The sequence below is a fragment of the Coffea arabica genome, chromosome 9c (assembly GCF_036785885.1).
Source record: "Coffea arabica cultivar ET-39 chromosome 9c, Coffea Arabica ET-39 HiFi, whole genome shotgun sequence".
Taxonomy (NCBI): domain Eukaryota; kingdom Viridiplantae; phylum Streptophyta; class Magnoliopsida; order Gentianales; family Rubiaceae; genus Coffea; species Coffea arabica.
Genome location: NC_092326.1, coordinates 39987559 through 40005112, shown reverse-complemented (window position 1 = coordinate 40005112; position 17554 = coordinate 39987559). Strand labels below are relative to the sequence as shown.

Genomic DNA, 17554 nt, shown 5'->3' with positions numbered 1-17554 from the left:
AGATATGTACATGGGTTTAAAAAAATTGTTAGTTTTTCACTTATATTCATTTTCTTTTACTCGAAATTTGAAACTAAAAAGACATTTAATCCTAAATATTATCGAGTGTTTATATCGAATTAAATTTGGACAGAAAAAATAAACAAAAGAAATAAGTGATTGGCATTTTCAAATTTTAAGACAATTATAAGGCAAGTAATTCAACTGTTGGTCTTAAAATTGTCGAGTAGAAATTTCATATTTAAAGTGAAACTTGTTAGTACAATTATAGAATTCGAATTTGGACCCATTAATTAGATGACCTTATTATACAATTCAATAAACAAATTATTACCAAAAGAGAAATGTCACAAATATTGAATAGGTTCAAATGGTGAAATCATATAAATATATACATCGGTTTCAAATAAAATTATTAGTTTTAAACCCCTATGTATATCTGTTGAATAGCATGTGTATAACTACGATTAGCATGTTTAGATGAAATCCAATAGAGATAAATTACATGTTATTCGTACTGTTCGGGTAAAATCAAATAGACATATACGTGGGTTTATAGAAAAAAAAGCTATTCATACACATGATCAATGAGGGATGGAAAAATTCATTTTGTAAAATGTTATGGATACAAATATTCATTTTATGAAATGTGAGGGACTATGAATCACATTATATAAAAATTTGATTTGATAATTTTACCCTTAAAAAATGATCACATGCAAGTCACGTGGTGAATTCCGCCCAAAAACTAGTCAGAGATCTAGGTAAGGATCAAATTTGGTCAATGTGAATTTGTAAGGGACGTAAAATTATACTTTTAAAAGTGATGGACGAAAAAAGTCATCTCGTAGAATTGTGAGAAATATTTTGAACAATTTTCCCTCCTAAAGTACGTGGGGCGCAAAAACTTTTTCTTGTGGCAGGGTACACAATAGCTAATATCCCCATAATAACACTTGGCCAAGACATGCTCTTGCCCGGAATTTTCTATTGAATTTTAACAAGTTTTAAAGAATGAATGACATCTTCGCCTGTAAGTACACGGTCTGACTGGTTAGAATTCTGGTGACTATGTAAAAGAAACAAATATGGTACGAAATTTACCAATTCCGAGCATGAAAATCTTTTAAATCAAATGGTAGGAAACACAAAAAAATTGTGTACGACTTGTCCAAGATATGTTGTTGAATTGCTGACTAAGCCGTTAAGGTGAACTGGGGAGCAAGGAACTTAGACCCCACTCCTAAGTTTCAGCACCCTCCTTATTCATGGGTCAATGCGGTTGGGACTTCGGTTATTATACTTTTTACATTATTTGGGATATTATTACATTTATATTATTGTATTTATTGGGGGGTAAAAATAATGCACAAGAATAAAATACAAATATTTCATATATATTTTGAGTAAAAAAAAAAATTTAAACATATACAAGACTGAACGGAACCGCACAAAACACAATTATTATACTATACTGGGTACTTGTCTTCCTGAATCCTGTAGGGATTAGGAGAAGCCTAACCCGCAATTATATATACGATGGAAGCAACCACGTTTTCTCCGGTTTCCATATTCGCGTTCGCACAATTATCTATGTTTGTTATGGTTCATCATTCAGCGGCACTGCATTTGACATTCTCGTTTCAACAAGAAGAAAGATAGGATTCAAGAAACCGCCATCAAGAGAACAAGGATGGATAATTTCATCGTATCCAATGTTGATCGAAGTAGAGAAGGTTGGACTGAAGAGGAGATGGCCTTTGATCCAAGAATTTTGGCAAGCCTGCAGCGTCCGTTGTGGGATGCCTTGAAGAAAACCATCAACAGGCTCGTGAACAAAGTCACGGTATCCAACGTTAGGAATGTTGCAAAAGAATTGTTGTCCGAAAACTTGATATGGGGTAGAGGTTTGTTTTGCTCTGCAATTCTCAAGACCTCCATAGCATCCCATACTTTCGCGCCTGTTTTCGCGGCCTTGGTTGCAGCGATCAACTCAAGATACCCTGATGTTGGGTACCTTCTGATCAAAAGAATTGCGGAACAGTTCAAGATAGGTTGCAAGCAAAACGATAAGCACCAATTAGTGCCGCTTGTGAAGCTCTTGGCCCATTTAGTCAACCAAGGAGTTGTACATGAATTGCTGGCAGTTGAGTTTCTGTTTGTTCTTTTACAAGACGCTACAGAGGATAATATAGAAGTTGCTGCTATCTTGGTTCGACAGTGCGGTTCTACAATCCTTGAATCCAATCCAAGAGGGCTCGCTGCTGTTTTCGAGAGGTTCAGAGAAATACTTCAGGATGGGGATACGGATAAGCGTGCTGAATCCTTAATTGAGAGCTTGTTTGCTATCAGAAGTTCCAGGTTTTCTAGTTACCCTGCCATGCGCCCTGAGCTGGATATTGCTGAATCGGCTGATCAAGTCATCCATGAAATCTCTCTTTGCAATGACTTGGATCCAGAGATGTACCTTGACGTGTTTCACCTTGATCCTCAGGTTCTGATGAGCGATGAAGAGAGGTATAAAATGCTCAAAGCAATTGTGCTTGGAGAAGAGGACTATGAGAAGCATGCGGATGATGGAGCAGCTAAATCCAACCAAGGTATATCTGAGGAGGATTCAAGCATTGAAGACAAGACTGAGACTGATGTTGAGAACCTTAAAAAGACCATCTTTCTCACTATGATGTCAGGTATTGATTTTGAGGATGCTGGACACAAGCTCCTTGCCATTCCATTGCGCCAAAATCAGGAGATGGTAATCTGCAACATGCTGCTAGACTGCTGCTCACACCAGAAGACGTACAACAGATACTTCACACTGCTGGCACAGCAACTTTGCCTGCTCAAAGAGGTATATCGTGAGACTTTTGAGAGCTGCTTTCTCCTGCAGTACTCCATTGTTGACAGCCTCAAGACACACAAGTTGCACAATGTTGCCAAATTTTTTGCCCATCTGCTGTCCAGTGATTCTCTGGCATGGCATATATTGGCCTGCATTCGCCTCACAGGGGAGAATACTGCTGCTACTACTTCTTCATCATTAGGGATGTTCATCAAAATCTTATTCCAGGAGTTGGCGGAGGAGCTTGGTGTTCCCTTGCTCAAGAAGAGGCTGAATGATCCAACTCTACAGGGATCGCTTGATTCAATATTCCCCAAGAATAATAATAATAATACAAGAAACTTGCGTTTCTCAATCAACTTCTTCACCTCCATTGGGCTTGGAGGCCTAACAGACAACCTCAGAGAAAACTTGAGGAATATGCAAAAGCAAAATCATCAGGTGTCGTCTCATTCTGATCAGGGAACTCAGAGCTTTGGCACCGGTGGATCAAAACCATTCCAATAGACAGGGAAAACGAGGGAGGACTGGTTAAGATTAACTGAAACCCTTGTAAATAAATAGATGTGTTCAATGTTTAATCATTGCCCCGAAATTGCAAGTCACATAATCAACTGGTAAAGGGTAATCAGCTGATATAGCGCTCAAATAATTAGGTAAATAGCAATAATGTGGGACTGAAGTTGTCACATCGATGATGTCTAGAATGTAACTTTTTTTGGACTGCTTCCAATGCCCCTATTGAGTCAATCTGCGTGGAAATGAATGTTCGCTGTTTCTTTTTCTTGTTTTTGCTCCAAAGGTCTTTCCACGGAATTTGTAGCACAAGGAATTGACTTGTCTAGCGTGCTCTTAAATATGTGGTCATCCTTTGTGAAAAAGAAATTTTAGGGACTCGGTGTTCTGTGGGAGTTGAGCTGCAGAGATTCATTTTTGACCAATTGAGTTTTTTGAGTTAAAAATTGCCAATGACCAAGTTGAAAATTTGAGATAGTCTAAATCTAGAGGTATCAATTGAGAGTTTTTTGAGTTGGGCTTTAGCAAGGTTAATTGATGGGATGTGAGGGGGGAAAGCACTTGGGATACTCGGTGACATGTTTTCTATGCCAATTCAATGCCACTAATAGTATTGTGCCAAGTGTCATGTTATTATTTACACTTTAATTTTTTAATAATTTAATTTGGCTTAGTTTAACACAAGTGTAAATAATAATATGACACTTGGTACAATACTATTGGTGGCATTGGATTGGCATAGAAAACATGTCACCGAGAATCTCAAGTGGGGGGAAAGGGAGGAATGAGGGAGGAGGGGTGGTGGTGGGTGGGTGGGTGGTGAAAAATTTTCAAATTTTTTATTAGTATCCTCGTATAATTTTAAATTTTAAAAATATTTCAAAATACATCTTGAAAAACACTTAATACACATTTAAATTTTAAATTATAAAAATATCCCAAAATACACATTTAAAAATATCCTCAAAAACACCTCTAAAAAAATATCTAATCATCTACAGTAAAAATTTTTCGCATACACAGTTACACTAATTTTTTTTTTTTAAAAAAAAATACCCTCTGAAACACTTAATTCATACAGAGAGGCCACAATAAAGCTTCTTTCTTCCCATTGTATTTGTACTTTTATGGGTCAAGTAATCGAGTTTTCGAAGCTCAATCTTGTCTCACTTCTTAACCTTTTTTTTTTTTTTTTTTTTTTTGGGCCAAGATCATCCTAATCATCGGATGCTCTTCATGACTTCCAATGAAATCAGTTCTCCTAAAATGTCACATCTTTACTATGTGTATAAAGTTTTGAAGGTGAAAAAAGTTAAAAATTAGACCGTTGTCCAATGAATAGTTGTTATTCAGTTGAAGAAATAAGACTGAATTCTTATTTTTTTTCCCTTAGATAAGGCTGAATTCTTTTGGTATAATATCAAAATCGAACTCATGTTAGTTGATTAAAGATGCTCAAAGTAACTGCAAACTTAAAAAGACATTACACATGGGAAGAAATATATTGAACTGGTGAAACTAAATGCTAATATATGACTTCAATTTGTAACCCAATTCATATTTCCATCCTGCAAACTCCACCAAAATGATCCCAAATAGACCCACATGGAATCCTCGATGTCACTTTTCCTGTGACAACTCATTGCTGCTTCTATATTTTATGCCAATTGTCCTGTTCATTTAATTTATCATGCGCTGTTTATCTAAATTTCTTCTATTCTATCCTCACATGATAAATGAGATTGACATCAAATTTGACATCGAATAGTAGCACAGATGATCCCAACTGATTGCGGTAGAGTTTAAGGCAATTGTCAAGGGCTTAATACCATATTATGGGATCAGTCTGGTCGCTGGTTGGTGAGACCTTATCTCATAGAGCTGTAAACGAATCGAATCGAACCGAGTATCTCATGTTTGAGCTCTGTTCGTTAAGCAGTTCGAACAACGTTCGTGTTCGTTCGTTAATTTTCGAACTCCAAACCTGTGTTCGTATTCGGTTCGTCAAGTAAAATTCGTGTTCGAGTTCGAGTTCGTGTTCGGCTAGTTTAACATAAACGAGCCGTTCGCGAACATGTTCGAAATGCTCGAATCCAAATTATTTTATGCTTTAAATATGCCGTGCAAATTATTAATCATTCTAAAAAATAATTAAAACACTAAGTGACTAAATTCTATTATTCATTAACTATATAACTAACATTAACATAAAAACAACAAATAAAACAAAGAAATTTGCCCTCCAAATATAAAAGTCCAGCCATAAATCAAATGATGATTATGTCTATATTCACGAACGTTCGTTAAAACTCGCGAACATACTCGTGTTCGCAAACGTTTCGTTTAGCATGCTCGCGAACGTTCGTTAAAACTCGCGAACATGCTCGTGTTCGCTCGATTATTAATCGAACAAAAAAATTCGTTCGAACTCGGTTCGTTTAAAATTTCGAACGAGCCTTTCACGAACACGAACGAGCTGAAACGAACCGAGCTAACGAACAACTCGGTTCGTTTAACAGCTCTACGTTATCTGCGACCATTTCTGTAGCTTTACTTTAAATAAAATTTGAGTCCACAACTGTTGCATCCAAAGCCGAAGGACAGAGGATGGCAAGAGCTAAGAATGGTACGAGGAGACACGTAATTGGCAGCCCTTTTCCATCCTGCGATCATCACCTAACAAAGGTGGCCATTGATTCCCCCAATCCGAATTTTTGGCATCACAACCATTTAACTGTACATAATAATGGTACCCACGCCACAACTTATAGCACTTGTTGCTGTGGGACATGGCAACTAGCAAGGTGCAAGGATATTATGCCTCTTAAAAGTACAATTGCTATTATAACATTATTAAAATTTGGTATGTGGCAATAACACCAGCCAGCAAAAATGAGCTAAGTAATAGTCACAGCCAAATTAAGCTCAGTGGCCATCAGGGATGGACTGTAGGTGAGGGTTCAGACCTCACCTGCAGAAAAAAAAAATTCTTAAAGATAGTGTCATAGCACTCTTTTGATCTAAAGCATCAGGTGGATTGTGGTGCGTGACAACTTCGAGTTAGCTGTCAATTAGATGTACTCCTGTTGGAATACACCACCAAGAGTCACGTAATTACGAATTAAAATTTGGGGTATGAGACAGTTACTGTTGGATTCAGGTGCAGTACGATTATTGTACTTTTTTTTTTTTTTCATGATTTGGTGTACAACTACAATCACATAACTTTGCTGTGTTTCTTGGCATACACTAAAAGTTACGTAAGTGTACACCAGATCATGAAATATAACAACCTTAAATGAATATATACCAAATCGATGATCGATTGCATCCAAAACCATTCCCCTAAGATTGAAAGTGTGTTCATTGCCTAGCTGGGAATGATTGTAGTCATCAGTTCGTTATCCTCCGTGTCGAATGAAACCTTCCATCAGCTACACGCCTTCAAAATCAAGAAACGTCCACATTGGAGTTCGTGTATTTTCAAATGCTAACTTGTCCTAAAAAATTTTGCTTGTAATACACTCGTTTGAGATGGAGTTAAATTTAAGATTTCGTGGACTATGAGAAGACGAGGCTGAAAGACAATAGAAAGACACTGAAATGAAGGAGAAACATTCGTCAAACCAGCACTATTTGGTGTCAAAGAAAAATTGGTCGCTTCTCTTCTAAGAGAGGCAGGTGACAGCAAGAGCCCACCATTGATAGCTAAATACAGAAGAAAACAGTCACAAAAGTTTTTTTGAGCGTTATAGCATACATCACTGCCCAAACTAACATTTTCTTGTTAATGAAATATCCACGTTCCTTGTCATTTTCATACAACTCAAAGTAGATATTTTGACTCTCTATACGTAGTATCATGTTAACTTAGCGACAAAGGCTGAAGCTGTATAACACACCACCAAATTAATCTCTTCTATTTCATTTCCTCAACAACCATCCACCTTTCTCTTCCCTGCTTGGCACCCCCATCACCTGGCATTCTGCTTGTGCATGCATTTCTGAGTTCTCCATAGCTTGGAGATATGAGGGATCGAATAGAAAGACTTGTTCTTCTTCCCTTCTCAATGGGTTGTGTTTCTGAATCCAGCATTGCAGTTGGACCACGGTTTCCTGATAGACCAAAGAACATTAATGCAAACTCAACTCCAACAAGTCTCTCTCTCCCTCTATCATAAAGCATGATGCACACACTGGAGCACCATGCCTGATGCACATAAGTTACATTTAGAAAGTGTTTTCAGCTATCACATTCGACAAAGGCTTACTCTCTTCTTTAATTTGGATTATGAAGGAACTCCAGAAGATGACAAGGAGGGAGAAGAGGAATCTGAAGATGACGAAGAGAGCTTGTCAGATGATAACTTGAAGAGCCCATCACGCCTCCTCGCAGCTCCCAAAATCCAAAAGCTGTTCAAGAATTTTAAGAATTTGTCTCAACTATTTGGTAAGTTTTCAGCAATATCTGGATATCAATGCCAAAATCATGTCCGAATGTGATTAATGCTTAATATATATATTAACAAACTAGCATTTTAAATGGCAATTATTGATGTCTGAGAAAAGGAAGTTTTTTCTGATAATATTTCCATAACTCCCTATCTGGTGCTTCAGCATACAAGGATGATGAAATAGAAGAAGAAGGCACGGGCATGGAAATTGGATTACCAACAGATGTCAAACACGTCACTCACATAGGAATAGATGGTTCTGCAACTTCTATTCTGTCAAAGGGCTGGGGTAATCCAAAATCACCTGGCTTGCCATCTGCTAATTGCCCACCATCTGCCTTTGCATTTGCCATGCCAGCACAGGCTGATAAAGCTAAAGTCAGTGGTCCATGAAAGGCAAATCAAGATGAATATGGTGCTGGCATTAGATATCAAAGGCCAATGAGGAAGCAAAAACAGGCCAAGATACATTTATGATCTACCAGACAGAACCATGAACTTGAAAAAATACCTGTTCCTTGTGTGAACTCTTCATTCTCAAAATTACTGCACTGAGATGATTTGTATGCCTAATATTGTGATTTTAGAAATCAAATGTACATTTGGCATATATGGATTGTTTGTGTACCAATAAGACTCTCTTAAATTTGGTGTAGACTCATTACTTCAGTGAAATTATACTGCTTATTCAGTACTCAAGAAAAGAAACAGTTACCTCCACTGATGTTAGGATGGATGATCAGCATTCTCAGGCCGCTAGGGTCAAAATGGCTCTTCTGTTATCCCCTTTTCAGATGTTATTTATCTGAAGCTTTGACTATCTATACTTCAAGTTGGTAACTAAGAAAAGAACACCCATTGGGGAATCAAGACTGCAAAATATTGAAGATTTGGCAGCCAAAAACATAGCTTGCATAGTTATAACGTTGCCCACAGTATTGCAAGGGATTTCTGGTGTTCAATACGTCTGAGTAATCCAAACAACATCAGCTATCAATCCAGTCCCAAAACAGGGAAAATGCAGTACCCAGTCCAAAAACAGGGATTTGCTTGAAACAGTACCCATATAACAATTAGCAGTGGTTTAAACGCTACGCTGGCGTCTTCTGCGTAATGCAGCTAAAAGTAGACGAAAAGCACATCCATCTATGAGAAAGCAATTTAACCTTTGAACTAGAAAACCAAAAATAAGAAGGTAATTTAGATGATGCTAGTACAAGTAGAAATGATTGGCCTTCAACAGCCCAGATGAGAAATAAATGGGACGACTTCCTTCTTTATTCTGTTCTAGTATAAGAAAGCATCAGATAAATAATAATGTCAATCAAGATGATTTTAGACTAGGCAGAAATAAATTTCCAAACATCATCAACAAAATTAGAACCCAAAGGCCTATTAGCCCTAACTACGTACTTTTCCGCCATCTCCTTGCCAAACTCCCTCAACCCCTTCTCCCCATTCTTCCTCCACAACTCCTCCCCAAAACTCCGGTGACCAAAATACCCCTCCACCGCCAGCACTTGTCCATCGCCAGACACTACATCCACCGGCAGCCTCTCGTAATGACCCGTTTCAATTCCTTCTAACTCATCCAGCCGGGCCAGCCCACGATCCGACACAGCATACAGTTCGCCCGGGATCCTGTGACCGGAACCCAGAAGATTAATCAGAAAAGGGATCCCGTAGGGTCCAATGACGAGCGGAAAAGACTCCTTCGTCGTGCATTCCCCGATAAAAGAAGCGTCGCCCGTGGAAATCAGGCTTTCCATGAGCCTGTGGTTGTAGAATCCACGCTTTAGCGTGCCATAAGTAAAGATGAGCCTGGTCCTGCTGATGGTGGTGGCGTTGTTGTTGTTGTTGTGAGGGCTTAGTAAATCTCGGTTTGCAGAATTGGAAGCCATTATTGCAGCTCTACAGGGAGAGTATAGCTGAGGAAGAGAATGAGTGAAGGTGCGAGGGTGAGAACTGATGATGGAGTCGAAATCGGCAGGGTGTAGAAAACAGTGCATGGGAGAAGAGATTGGGGAAGGATTAAACTAAACTTGTATTTACTCTCAAATTCAGCTAATTATTTATTTATTTTTGATAAAAATTAATGAATTCAACCCTCCCAAATCTTGGATGAGCTTTTATCAAGTACTATTATTGATTATTCCATTTGGATTTTTCTTTATAGAAAACTACGCCATAATGATGTTGTTGTGCCGGTGAGATTAAAAAAAATTGATTGAAAAATATATCAAGAAATATTTCAAAAACAATTTTTTTTTTTGCAGATACTTATAGTCCAACCACCCACCATTGCCCCGATTAATAGTTGTCATACTTAAATTAAACTCAACTTACTGTGTTAATATGTACAATCATATTTATTGCATTCTCGCAAGTACACATTATCTCGACAAAAATTCAGACACTCTCCCCACAAAAATTAATTTCTACCCAAAAAAAAAAAAAAAAAAGATTAACACTCCTAGCTAAGGTGTTGTTGAATTGAAGTCTAAAGTTGATAATAAAAATAATGTGAAGTGTATTGAAAGATGTCAATGGGCGATAGTTAAGAAGGGATTTTTATTTTGCCAAAAAAAAGGGTTAAATCTGAAAATATTAATTAATATTTAGAAGGGACAATGAAATAAAGAGTAAATTATCTGGATAACCACTAAACTTTTGCAATCGTCTTGGTTACTCAACTATTAAAAGCCCGGTTTTGGCCACTGAAATATCTAAAGTTAATACTCGAAACCATTTCGTTAGATTTAGTCGTTAAGTATACCAGATCTAATTGCCTGCACAATTCCCAAAGCATTACCGATTTGCTTAATTCAAAATCGAAATTTTCTATTTCAGTGTCAAATTCTGAATTACCGCTTCGCTCTCTGGTTGACGACAACCTTAACCTTTGCTTGATTATAGACGACCAGCCCATCAAATCCCCATATAAAAATACCGCAAAATTTGCTCAAAAGAAGGTGAAGTCCAAGGATATTCCCATTGATATGGTTGTCAAGCTATCCAAGTTGAAATTACATTGTAAGACTCTGGAGGAAAGGCGAAAGCTGTATCAATCATTAGACATGTTTTTTTGCAGATAAAAGGGTCGTTTCGTTGTTTCCAAATGTTTTACGGAAGCATTTTTATAAGAAGGAGAGGAAAATTCTGGTGCCATTGGATTTGAGAAACGGGATAATTGGAAAGAGCAGATTGAAAGGGCAGTAAATTCGACATTTTTATGCCTTGGGAATTGTGCATGCACTTAGATCTGACATACTTAACGACTAGATCTAACGAAATGGTCTCGAGTTTTAACTTTAGATATTTTAGTGATCAAAATCAGACTTTTTATAATTCAATGACAAAAATTCGATGATTACAAAAGTTTAGTGCCGTCCGATAGTTTCTCGTTAAGGAGGCCAATTAGTTGTGCCAAAAAATAGATGGTACTTTATCTTATCCACAAATTCTTGTGAACAAAAATGCTGGACTGGCGTATTGGGCCGGACTAGAACTTAGTTTGGGCTGAGCAGGCACAATGGAGCTATTGGTCCAGTTTTGTGAGTTTCAAAAGTTTGTTCATTACCAACAAGCATAGCCCCAAGATTACTAGTTAAGGCTAGGTAAGCCCCATCAAATTATCCTTTTTTACTTTAACTCGTTAATTGCACCCATTGGTTGGAAGAGGGGAAAAAGAAAAGGAAGGAACCAAAATCCTATTAGATCTCGTTTGGATTGCTACCCTTTGAATTTTCTATGAAAAAAATATTCTCTCTATTCCATTGTTATTGTAATGTTTGCACTTTATTGATGTTCCAAAACAAAAGTCATTGTTTCAAATTTAAAAGATAATTTTCAATATCGACGTTTGAAAAAAATAAATTTTTAAAATCTCAATACGAGAATATTTTGAATTCAATAAATACATATGTAAATTTATAAATGTCAACTAATCTAAATATAATGATTACCACATCTTCATAAAATTTTTAAAAAAATTTGAATTCCTAAAAAATGACTCTAATATTGAGACGGAGGAATTATATTGTAATTATTTGATGTAAATATTTGAAAAAATATGATCACGAGAGAAAAAAAGTACTAAAAATTTTTCTATGAAAAAATTAGAGTTGTTGGCCATCAAAAGAGATTTAAAACTTTATTTGGGTGTAGTTCAAGTGATCAAATCCTTTGGATGGATTCTAAAAAGTTCAGACTTTCTTGAAAATTTTTGCTAGCGGGTGTGTAGACATTCATTTGAGTTGATGGTGGTTTAGTCCGTTCCGAGTCCTTAAATCTCTTTTGCATCCTCCCCTCTCGAGGCTCTTTTAAGTCCTCCTCCTTTTAGATCTCTTTTGCGTCCACCTCTTTCGAGGCTCTTTTAAGTCCTCCTCTTCTTATACAGAGTAGAAGTAGGTCTAGAATAGATTTTATCGTAAAAGGCGGAAAAAAAAAAAAAAGAAGTTTTGCGTGGATTGATTGACAAAGAAAGGCAAGTGGATTCGAAAAAGTGCGTGGTGGAAGGTTCGACCATGTAGGGGTAGGACCAAATCCAACGTGGAAAGTGAAGTCAATAACCGCCCCCAGAGTCACCCCTTGCATCAACCTGATTCCGTCGGGCGCAAGCATGCGTTGGGCCATGACTGAAGTGGAAAGTCACAGCCTCCTTCGTCCCTTTGACCACTTGTTTTTTTCCCTTTTTTTTTATTGAAAAACCTTTGACCACCTCTTGGATGCATGAAAGGTGGCTTTATTCTTTACAAGCCAATAAAAATACATTTTATTATTGCAAAAGTTTATTTCTTCGTCTTCCAAATTTTCTAAAGTTTCTAGTCTAGTTTAAAATGGATGTTTTATTTCTTAGTTAAATTTTATTTTATTTTTTTTTTACATTTTATTATTGCAAAAGTTTACTATACTAGTAGACATCATGACAAGTACTAACACTAGTGTGTGCAGGCGGAGATGAGACTTCAGAAGAATTTTATTTGATGAATGAGAGCTTTTGTGTTATTCTTGCTCTTTCTTTGAACAACTTTGAATGTAAATGAAATGTGAAAAAACCATAAAAATTGACTTTTAATATCTTTCCCTAGTATACGATTACTACTCTATTTCTCTTCAAGTAAAATGTTTGAAAATCTAAAAGTTTAATATATATATATATATATATATATATATATCATACACACTCGAATTGTAATTTTTCATAAATACATTTTCGAATCATTTTTTATTTCACGTACATTAAGTCGGTACAGTATATTTTCTATAAAACTCTTAAAAATAGCTATTCAAACGGAAAATGAGTTTTGAAATTACATAATATCGAAATTTAGATGCAAAATGCCTCTTGATTTTTCAAGCAAAACAACCCTTAAAAGGATTGATCATTTTTTCTCTCCACTTGGTCAATAGTCAATATTCTACCAAAGTTATAATATAGGAAAAATCCAAAACGTGGTAAAAGAAACAAGACTACAACCAAAAATGCATTAAAAATGAAGAAGAAGAATTTTCGCCCAAAAAAAAAAATATTAAAAAAGCCCATGACATAAGAAGTGAAAAAGGTGGGCAATTCCGCGGGCATCGTAACTCGTACCTTTCATTGGAATCGGTTTCTTCTTCTAGTATATTAGAGTTGTTCTTTCCAAACTCTTTCAAGATATTCCTCAAATCCATAACACCCATCTTCTAGATTCGTCATCAGAAGATCAGTAGATACTGAATTTTGTATCAATTCTTCCCAGTGGGCCAAAAAAAAAAAAAAAAAAAGAAGCAAAGGAGAGCTACGTCCACCCTAACAAATTGAGATGGGCGTGATTCTGGAAGAAGAGGAATCCGAATTCGACAACGACGTCGTCATGGTTCCACCCCCAAACTTTGCAACGGTGGAAGATAACAGCATTTATCGCTCTGGGTTTCCTCAGCCTTCCAATTTTCCCTTTCTGCAATCCCTCCAGCTCAAGTCCATACTGTAATTGTCGTTTCTTTTCTTTTTCTGCGTAATTTTTCGTTAATTCCTGTACTTTAATTGACGGGTTTGGTTTATTGTTAAATTTTATCTGTGGGCTTTCGAGGTTTCTTATTAACTGTTGAAATTTATGGGCAGGTGCTTGTGTACTGAGCCGTATCCAGAAGAGAATTTAGAGTTTCTCAAAGCCAACAACGTCAAGCTTTTTAAATTTGGAATTGATGGCACTAAGGTGCTCTATTTTGTTACCTCTTTTTCTGTTTCTAGATATATAATTTTTTGTTTGATTCTGTCATATCTTAACCACCATTTGCAATTTTAAGTGGAGGAACCTTATTCTTGCACTTGAAGAATATTTGACTGAATGTGTAGATTGTGTTCTTAATTAAGGACTCTTTAAGAATATTCACTTTTTTTTTTGGCCGCATAAAGGAGCAATCTTTAAGGGTTATGGTGCTGATTCTTTTTGGGGTTCTCTTTTATTTAGGATGCCTATGAATTGGTGATTAATCTGATGCTATTAATTCTAGTTCAATATCTGAAGGGCTAATGCTAATCATTACGGGTAATATATTGGGCAAGGATGGATTCTTCACACTGTATAATTGTTAAGACTATGTACGTGTAATTTTCTAAAGTTGAATATCTCCTAGGATTGTCCATATTATTAGGCATACCATGACTACTGTTGTTATTATGACTAGTGGAATTGTGTTGTATGTGGAGTGGCTTCGATGGAGCCGATACTGGACTTGATATAGTGAGGAATATTACCATTGGGGATCTTTTGAGTGGCTTTTCATTCTGCAATACATTCACGGGAAAGTTAATAGCTGCTTTCTTTTTTCCCCCTAAATAACAATAGTTGAGTATCGTGGTAACTTGTTAAATGAGTTTTATATGTTCTGAATTGATTTTTAATTATCAGCAGCCTATGTTGTAATGTCTGAGGGTACAGCTTAATACTTTCTGGTTTCTTCACTCCAAATGTTAAATTACATATTTCTTGTGCTTGCAGGAACCAACAGCCATTCCCAGGAGTACCATAACAGAGGCTTTGAAAGTTCTAATTGGTATGATTCTTGACAGGATGAGGCCATGTTTAATTGGCTGCAACTTTTAGTTGATAACACTCATTTAGCCTTTGCTATGTATCCAATGTACTGACTTTATTGATTTGGATTTCAGATGTACGGAATCACCCAGTACTGATTCACTGCAGACGTGGAAAGGTATGTTTTTCTTTTAATGCATTTAGGACAAGAAGATTACTGTCTGTCGCCTTCTGCTTTTTGGCTATTGATGCCTGAAAATAATTGTTTTGGGATTTATTTCTTCAAATGATTTTACCATTTTCCGGTTTCATGTTTGTTGTTTGCTTGATTGGTTCTTTTGCAATTGTTAAAGAATAAGTGCTAGCATTCTTCAGGCATTGTCCTTTTGGAATCATGTTTTTCTTGAAATTCTCTCCTGTTGTAGCACATGGGCTGCCTGTGCCTGTTTTGGAGTTAAAGTTGATGGTGTTGTCAGTGGTTGTTACACATTTTGAAGTTAAACGTTGATGTTATTTCTTTCTGGACTAGATCATCGAGATCGTAATGTTTTGGTACTCTGAAGTAAAGTTGTACTATGATATCTAGATATTTTGTTTCTTCACATTAATTTCCCTTGTTAGTAAAGTGAAATGCGATGATTCCAAAGTGGTTTTAGAATGGCTTTGCTTAAGCTAGCCTTAAGAAGAGGCATAAAACTATATGTTTTTATCTCTCTCTCTCTTGGTTGTCTCTCATCCATGTCTTTTGCGCCACTCAGCTCTGTGTGATTGAACTCTTGATGCTTTTTTTAATTCGTTTTATGATCCTTCTAATGTAGTTATAGCATCTCACATTTCTTGTTTGTTCTGCAGCATCGAACAGGTTGTCTTGTTGGTTGCCTTAGGATATTGCAGAACTGGTGTCTGTCATCTGTTTTGGAAGAGTACAAGCATTATGCTGGCACAAAGTCAAGGCCAACTGACTTGCTATTTCTGGAGAAGTATGATGCCTCATTTCTGAGGCATTGTCTTCAGAACCTCATATGCCAGTATCAAGGGTACGGTTCAAGGAAAAGGCGTCTGCTTTACAAAGAAGATTTAGTACAGAAGCCCCGGATAACTTCTGCTTAGTGGTGATACTCCCGTCCTGGTTTTATTTGGATAGAGGATGATTTTCTTCCAAGAATTAGCACCACCTCGAGATTCCTTATCCGTTTCTCCTTTTTGCTGATTCTTTTGCACATACATTTTAGTCAGGGTGCTTTTCTGTGAAAAGCATCAGACAGCTTTGATTACTTCATTTGTAATTTTTTTTTTTCCCGCAATTTGGATAAGAGGAATTGCTGTTGGATTTCATCTATAAAAATTCTATGAAGAAATCTGGAATTAGATTTTCAGTGTCTTTCGTCTCTGTCTTGCACAAGTATAAGAGCTTCAGACTCTTTTAAGTTCACTGAAATTGCCTATTTCAGAAATAGGTGGAAGGAATGTTTTTCTTCATTGGTGATTTGCAGAGTCGCAAAACTTATTTTGTTTTGTAGGATTAGCATATATACATACACCTAATTTGTCTTGTGTACTGGTGAACTTGTACGCTCATTTGCTCACGGTATTTGTATATCTTATTTGTATATCTGATGTTTTAATGACAATACGACGAGGCTTCTACTTGGATACTTTTCCAAAGTTTTGTAAATTAGTTGCATTTTAATTTTTTTTTTTTAAATATCTCTCATCGAGACCGACACGTAAATATTGTAATAAGAGATTGGCTTAACATTAGTCAAGTTTTCATGAGGTAGAGGACTCAAGTTTGTTTGCTATGACAATCAAGTGTCTACAAGGAAAGGACAAATTTGAAATGAAATTATGATCTCTCTTTCAAATGTTTTTTGATTTTATATGGGGAAAATGGGTTATTAATGTCACAAAATATGAAAGTGGGAGAGGGTAGTAATAGTTTCAAGGTTCAAAAGATGTTAATTCAAGTTATTCAACTGTTTTTTTTTTTTTTTTAACAAGGAAAGAGTAGGATTTTAAAAAGTAAAGGAAAGAGAGTAGAAAGATAAAAACTCAGAATCTCGTCAATTAATTTGTTAAATTGATTTTTATTGTAGATATACGCGAGTCCAAACGATCACTCAGAATTGTCACACACACACACACAGGTATTTATTTTATTGTTATCTCAAATCCAATATTAAAGCAACAATACTAGAATTTAGAAACAAAACTAAAAAAATTATGCCATCAATTCCATATTACATGGCAAAAGAAAAAGAGAAAGAAAAATTACTCATGACAAAAATTTTAAAGAAATGTACTACTACTAATTGTAATCTTTTTTTCTTTAGAAAAATGAAATTCCCAAATATTCTAACACGATCTCGATAAGTCTCGCTTTGATTCAAACCCATGCGAGTTAAGCTCGAGTTCTACGAGCAATGTATCGAACTCAAGTTCAAGCTCCAGCCAGTAATATTAGGGGTGCAAACGAGTCGAGCTCGAGTCGAGTTTTGGCTAATCGAGCCGAGCTTGAGTTAATTTTGTGAAACTCGAACTCGAGCTCGAGTTTAAAAAATAAAAAAATAATTATTATTATTTTATTTTTAAAAAATAAAAAATAATTATTTATTTTTTAAAATTAATAAAATAATAATTTTTTAACAAATAATAAAATATTAGGGATATATATGTAATTTTACTATTAAAATAAAAAATAAATATATAATTGAGCTCGC

At 36.0% G+C, this 17554-nt stretch overlaps 3 protein-coding genes, 1 long non-coding RNA gene and 1 pseudogene across 4 annotated transcripts; 3 read left to right on the top strand and 2 right to left on the bottom strand.

Moving 5' to 3' along the window:
• Positions 1 to 1693: 1693 nt before the first annotated feature.
• On the top strand, positions 1694 to 3349 carry LOC113709060 (uncharacterized; annotated as a pseudogene).
• Positions 3350 to 6975: 3626 nt separating this feature from the next.
• LOC113708758 (uncharacterized) lies at positions 6976 to 8176 on the bottom strand. Its single transcript, XR_011821084.1, has 3 exons — positions 8056 to 8176; positions 7630 to 7771; positions 6976 to 7474 (listed from the first exon to the last, which is right to left on the bottom strand). It is a non-coding gene; the product is annotated as an uncharacterized lncRNA (long non-coding RNA).
• LOC113708759 (CRIB domain-containing protein RIC4) lies at positions 7383 to 8467 on the top strand. The gene is made up of 3 exons (XM_027231355.2): positions 7383 to 7516; positions 7656 to 7808; positions 7976 to 8467. The coding sequence occupies exons 1-3, from the start codon at positions 7387 to 7389 to the stop codon at positions 8203 to 8205; spliced, it is 513 nt and encodes a 170-aa protein (XP_027087156.1). The 5' UTR covers positions 7383 to 7386; the 3' UTR covers positions 8206 to 8467.
• Positions 8468 to 9061: 594 nt separating this feature from the next.
• Positions 9062 to 9919, bottom strand: LOC140003745 (putative gamma-glutamylcyclotransferase At3g02910). Its single transcript, XM_072065069.1, has one exon. It carries the CDS (start codon positions 9819 to 9821, stop codon positions 9153 to 9155), a length of 669 nt encoding a protein of 222 aa, XP_071921170.1. The 5' UTR covers positions 9822 to 9919; the 3' UTR covers positions 9062 to 9152.
• Positions 9920 to 13394: 3475 nt separating this feature from the next.
• LOC113708760 (inositol diphosphatase DSP3) lies at positions 13395 to 16215 on the top strand. The gene is made up of 5 exons (XM_027231356.2): positions 13395 to 13783; positions 13919 to 14012; positions 14799 to 14853; positions 14969 to 15012; positions 15687 to 16215. Exons 1-5 carry the CDS (start codon positions 13620 to 13622, stop codon positions 15942 to 15944), a joined length of 615 nt encoding a protein of 204 aa, XP_027087157.1. The 5' UTR covers positions 13395 to 13619; the 3' UTR covers positions 15945 to 16215.
• The last annotated feature ends 1339 nt before the right edge of the window (positions 16216 to 17554 follow it).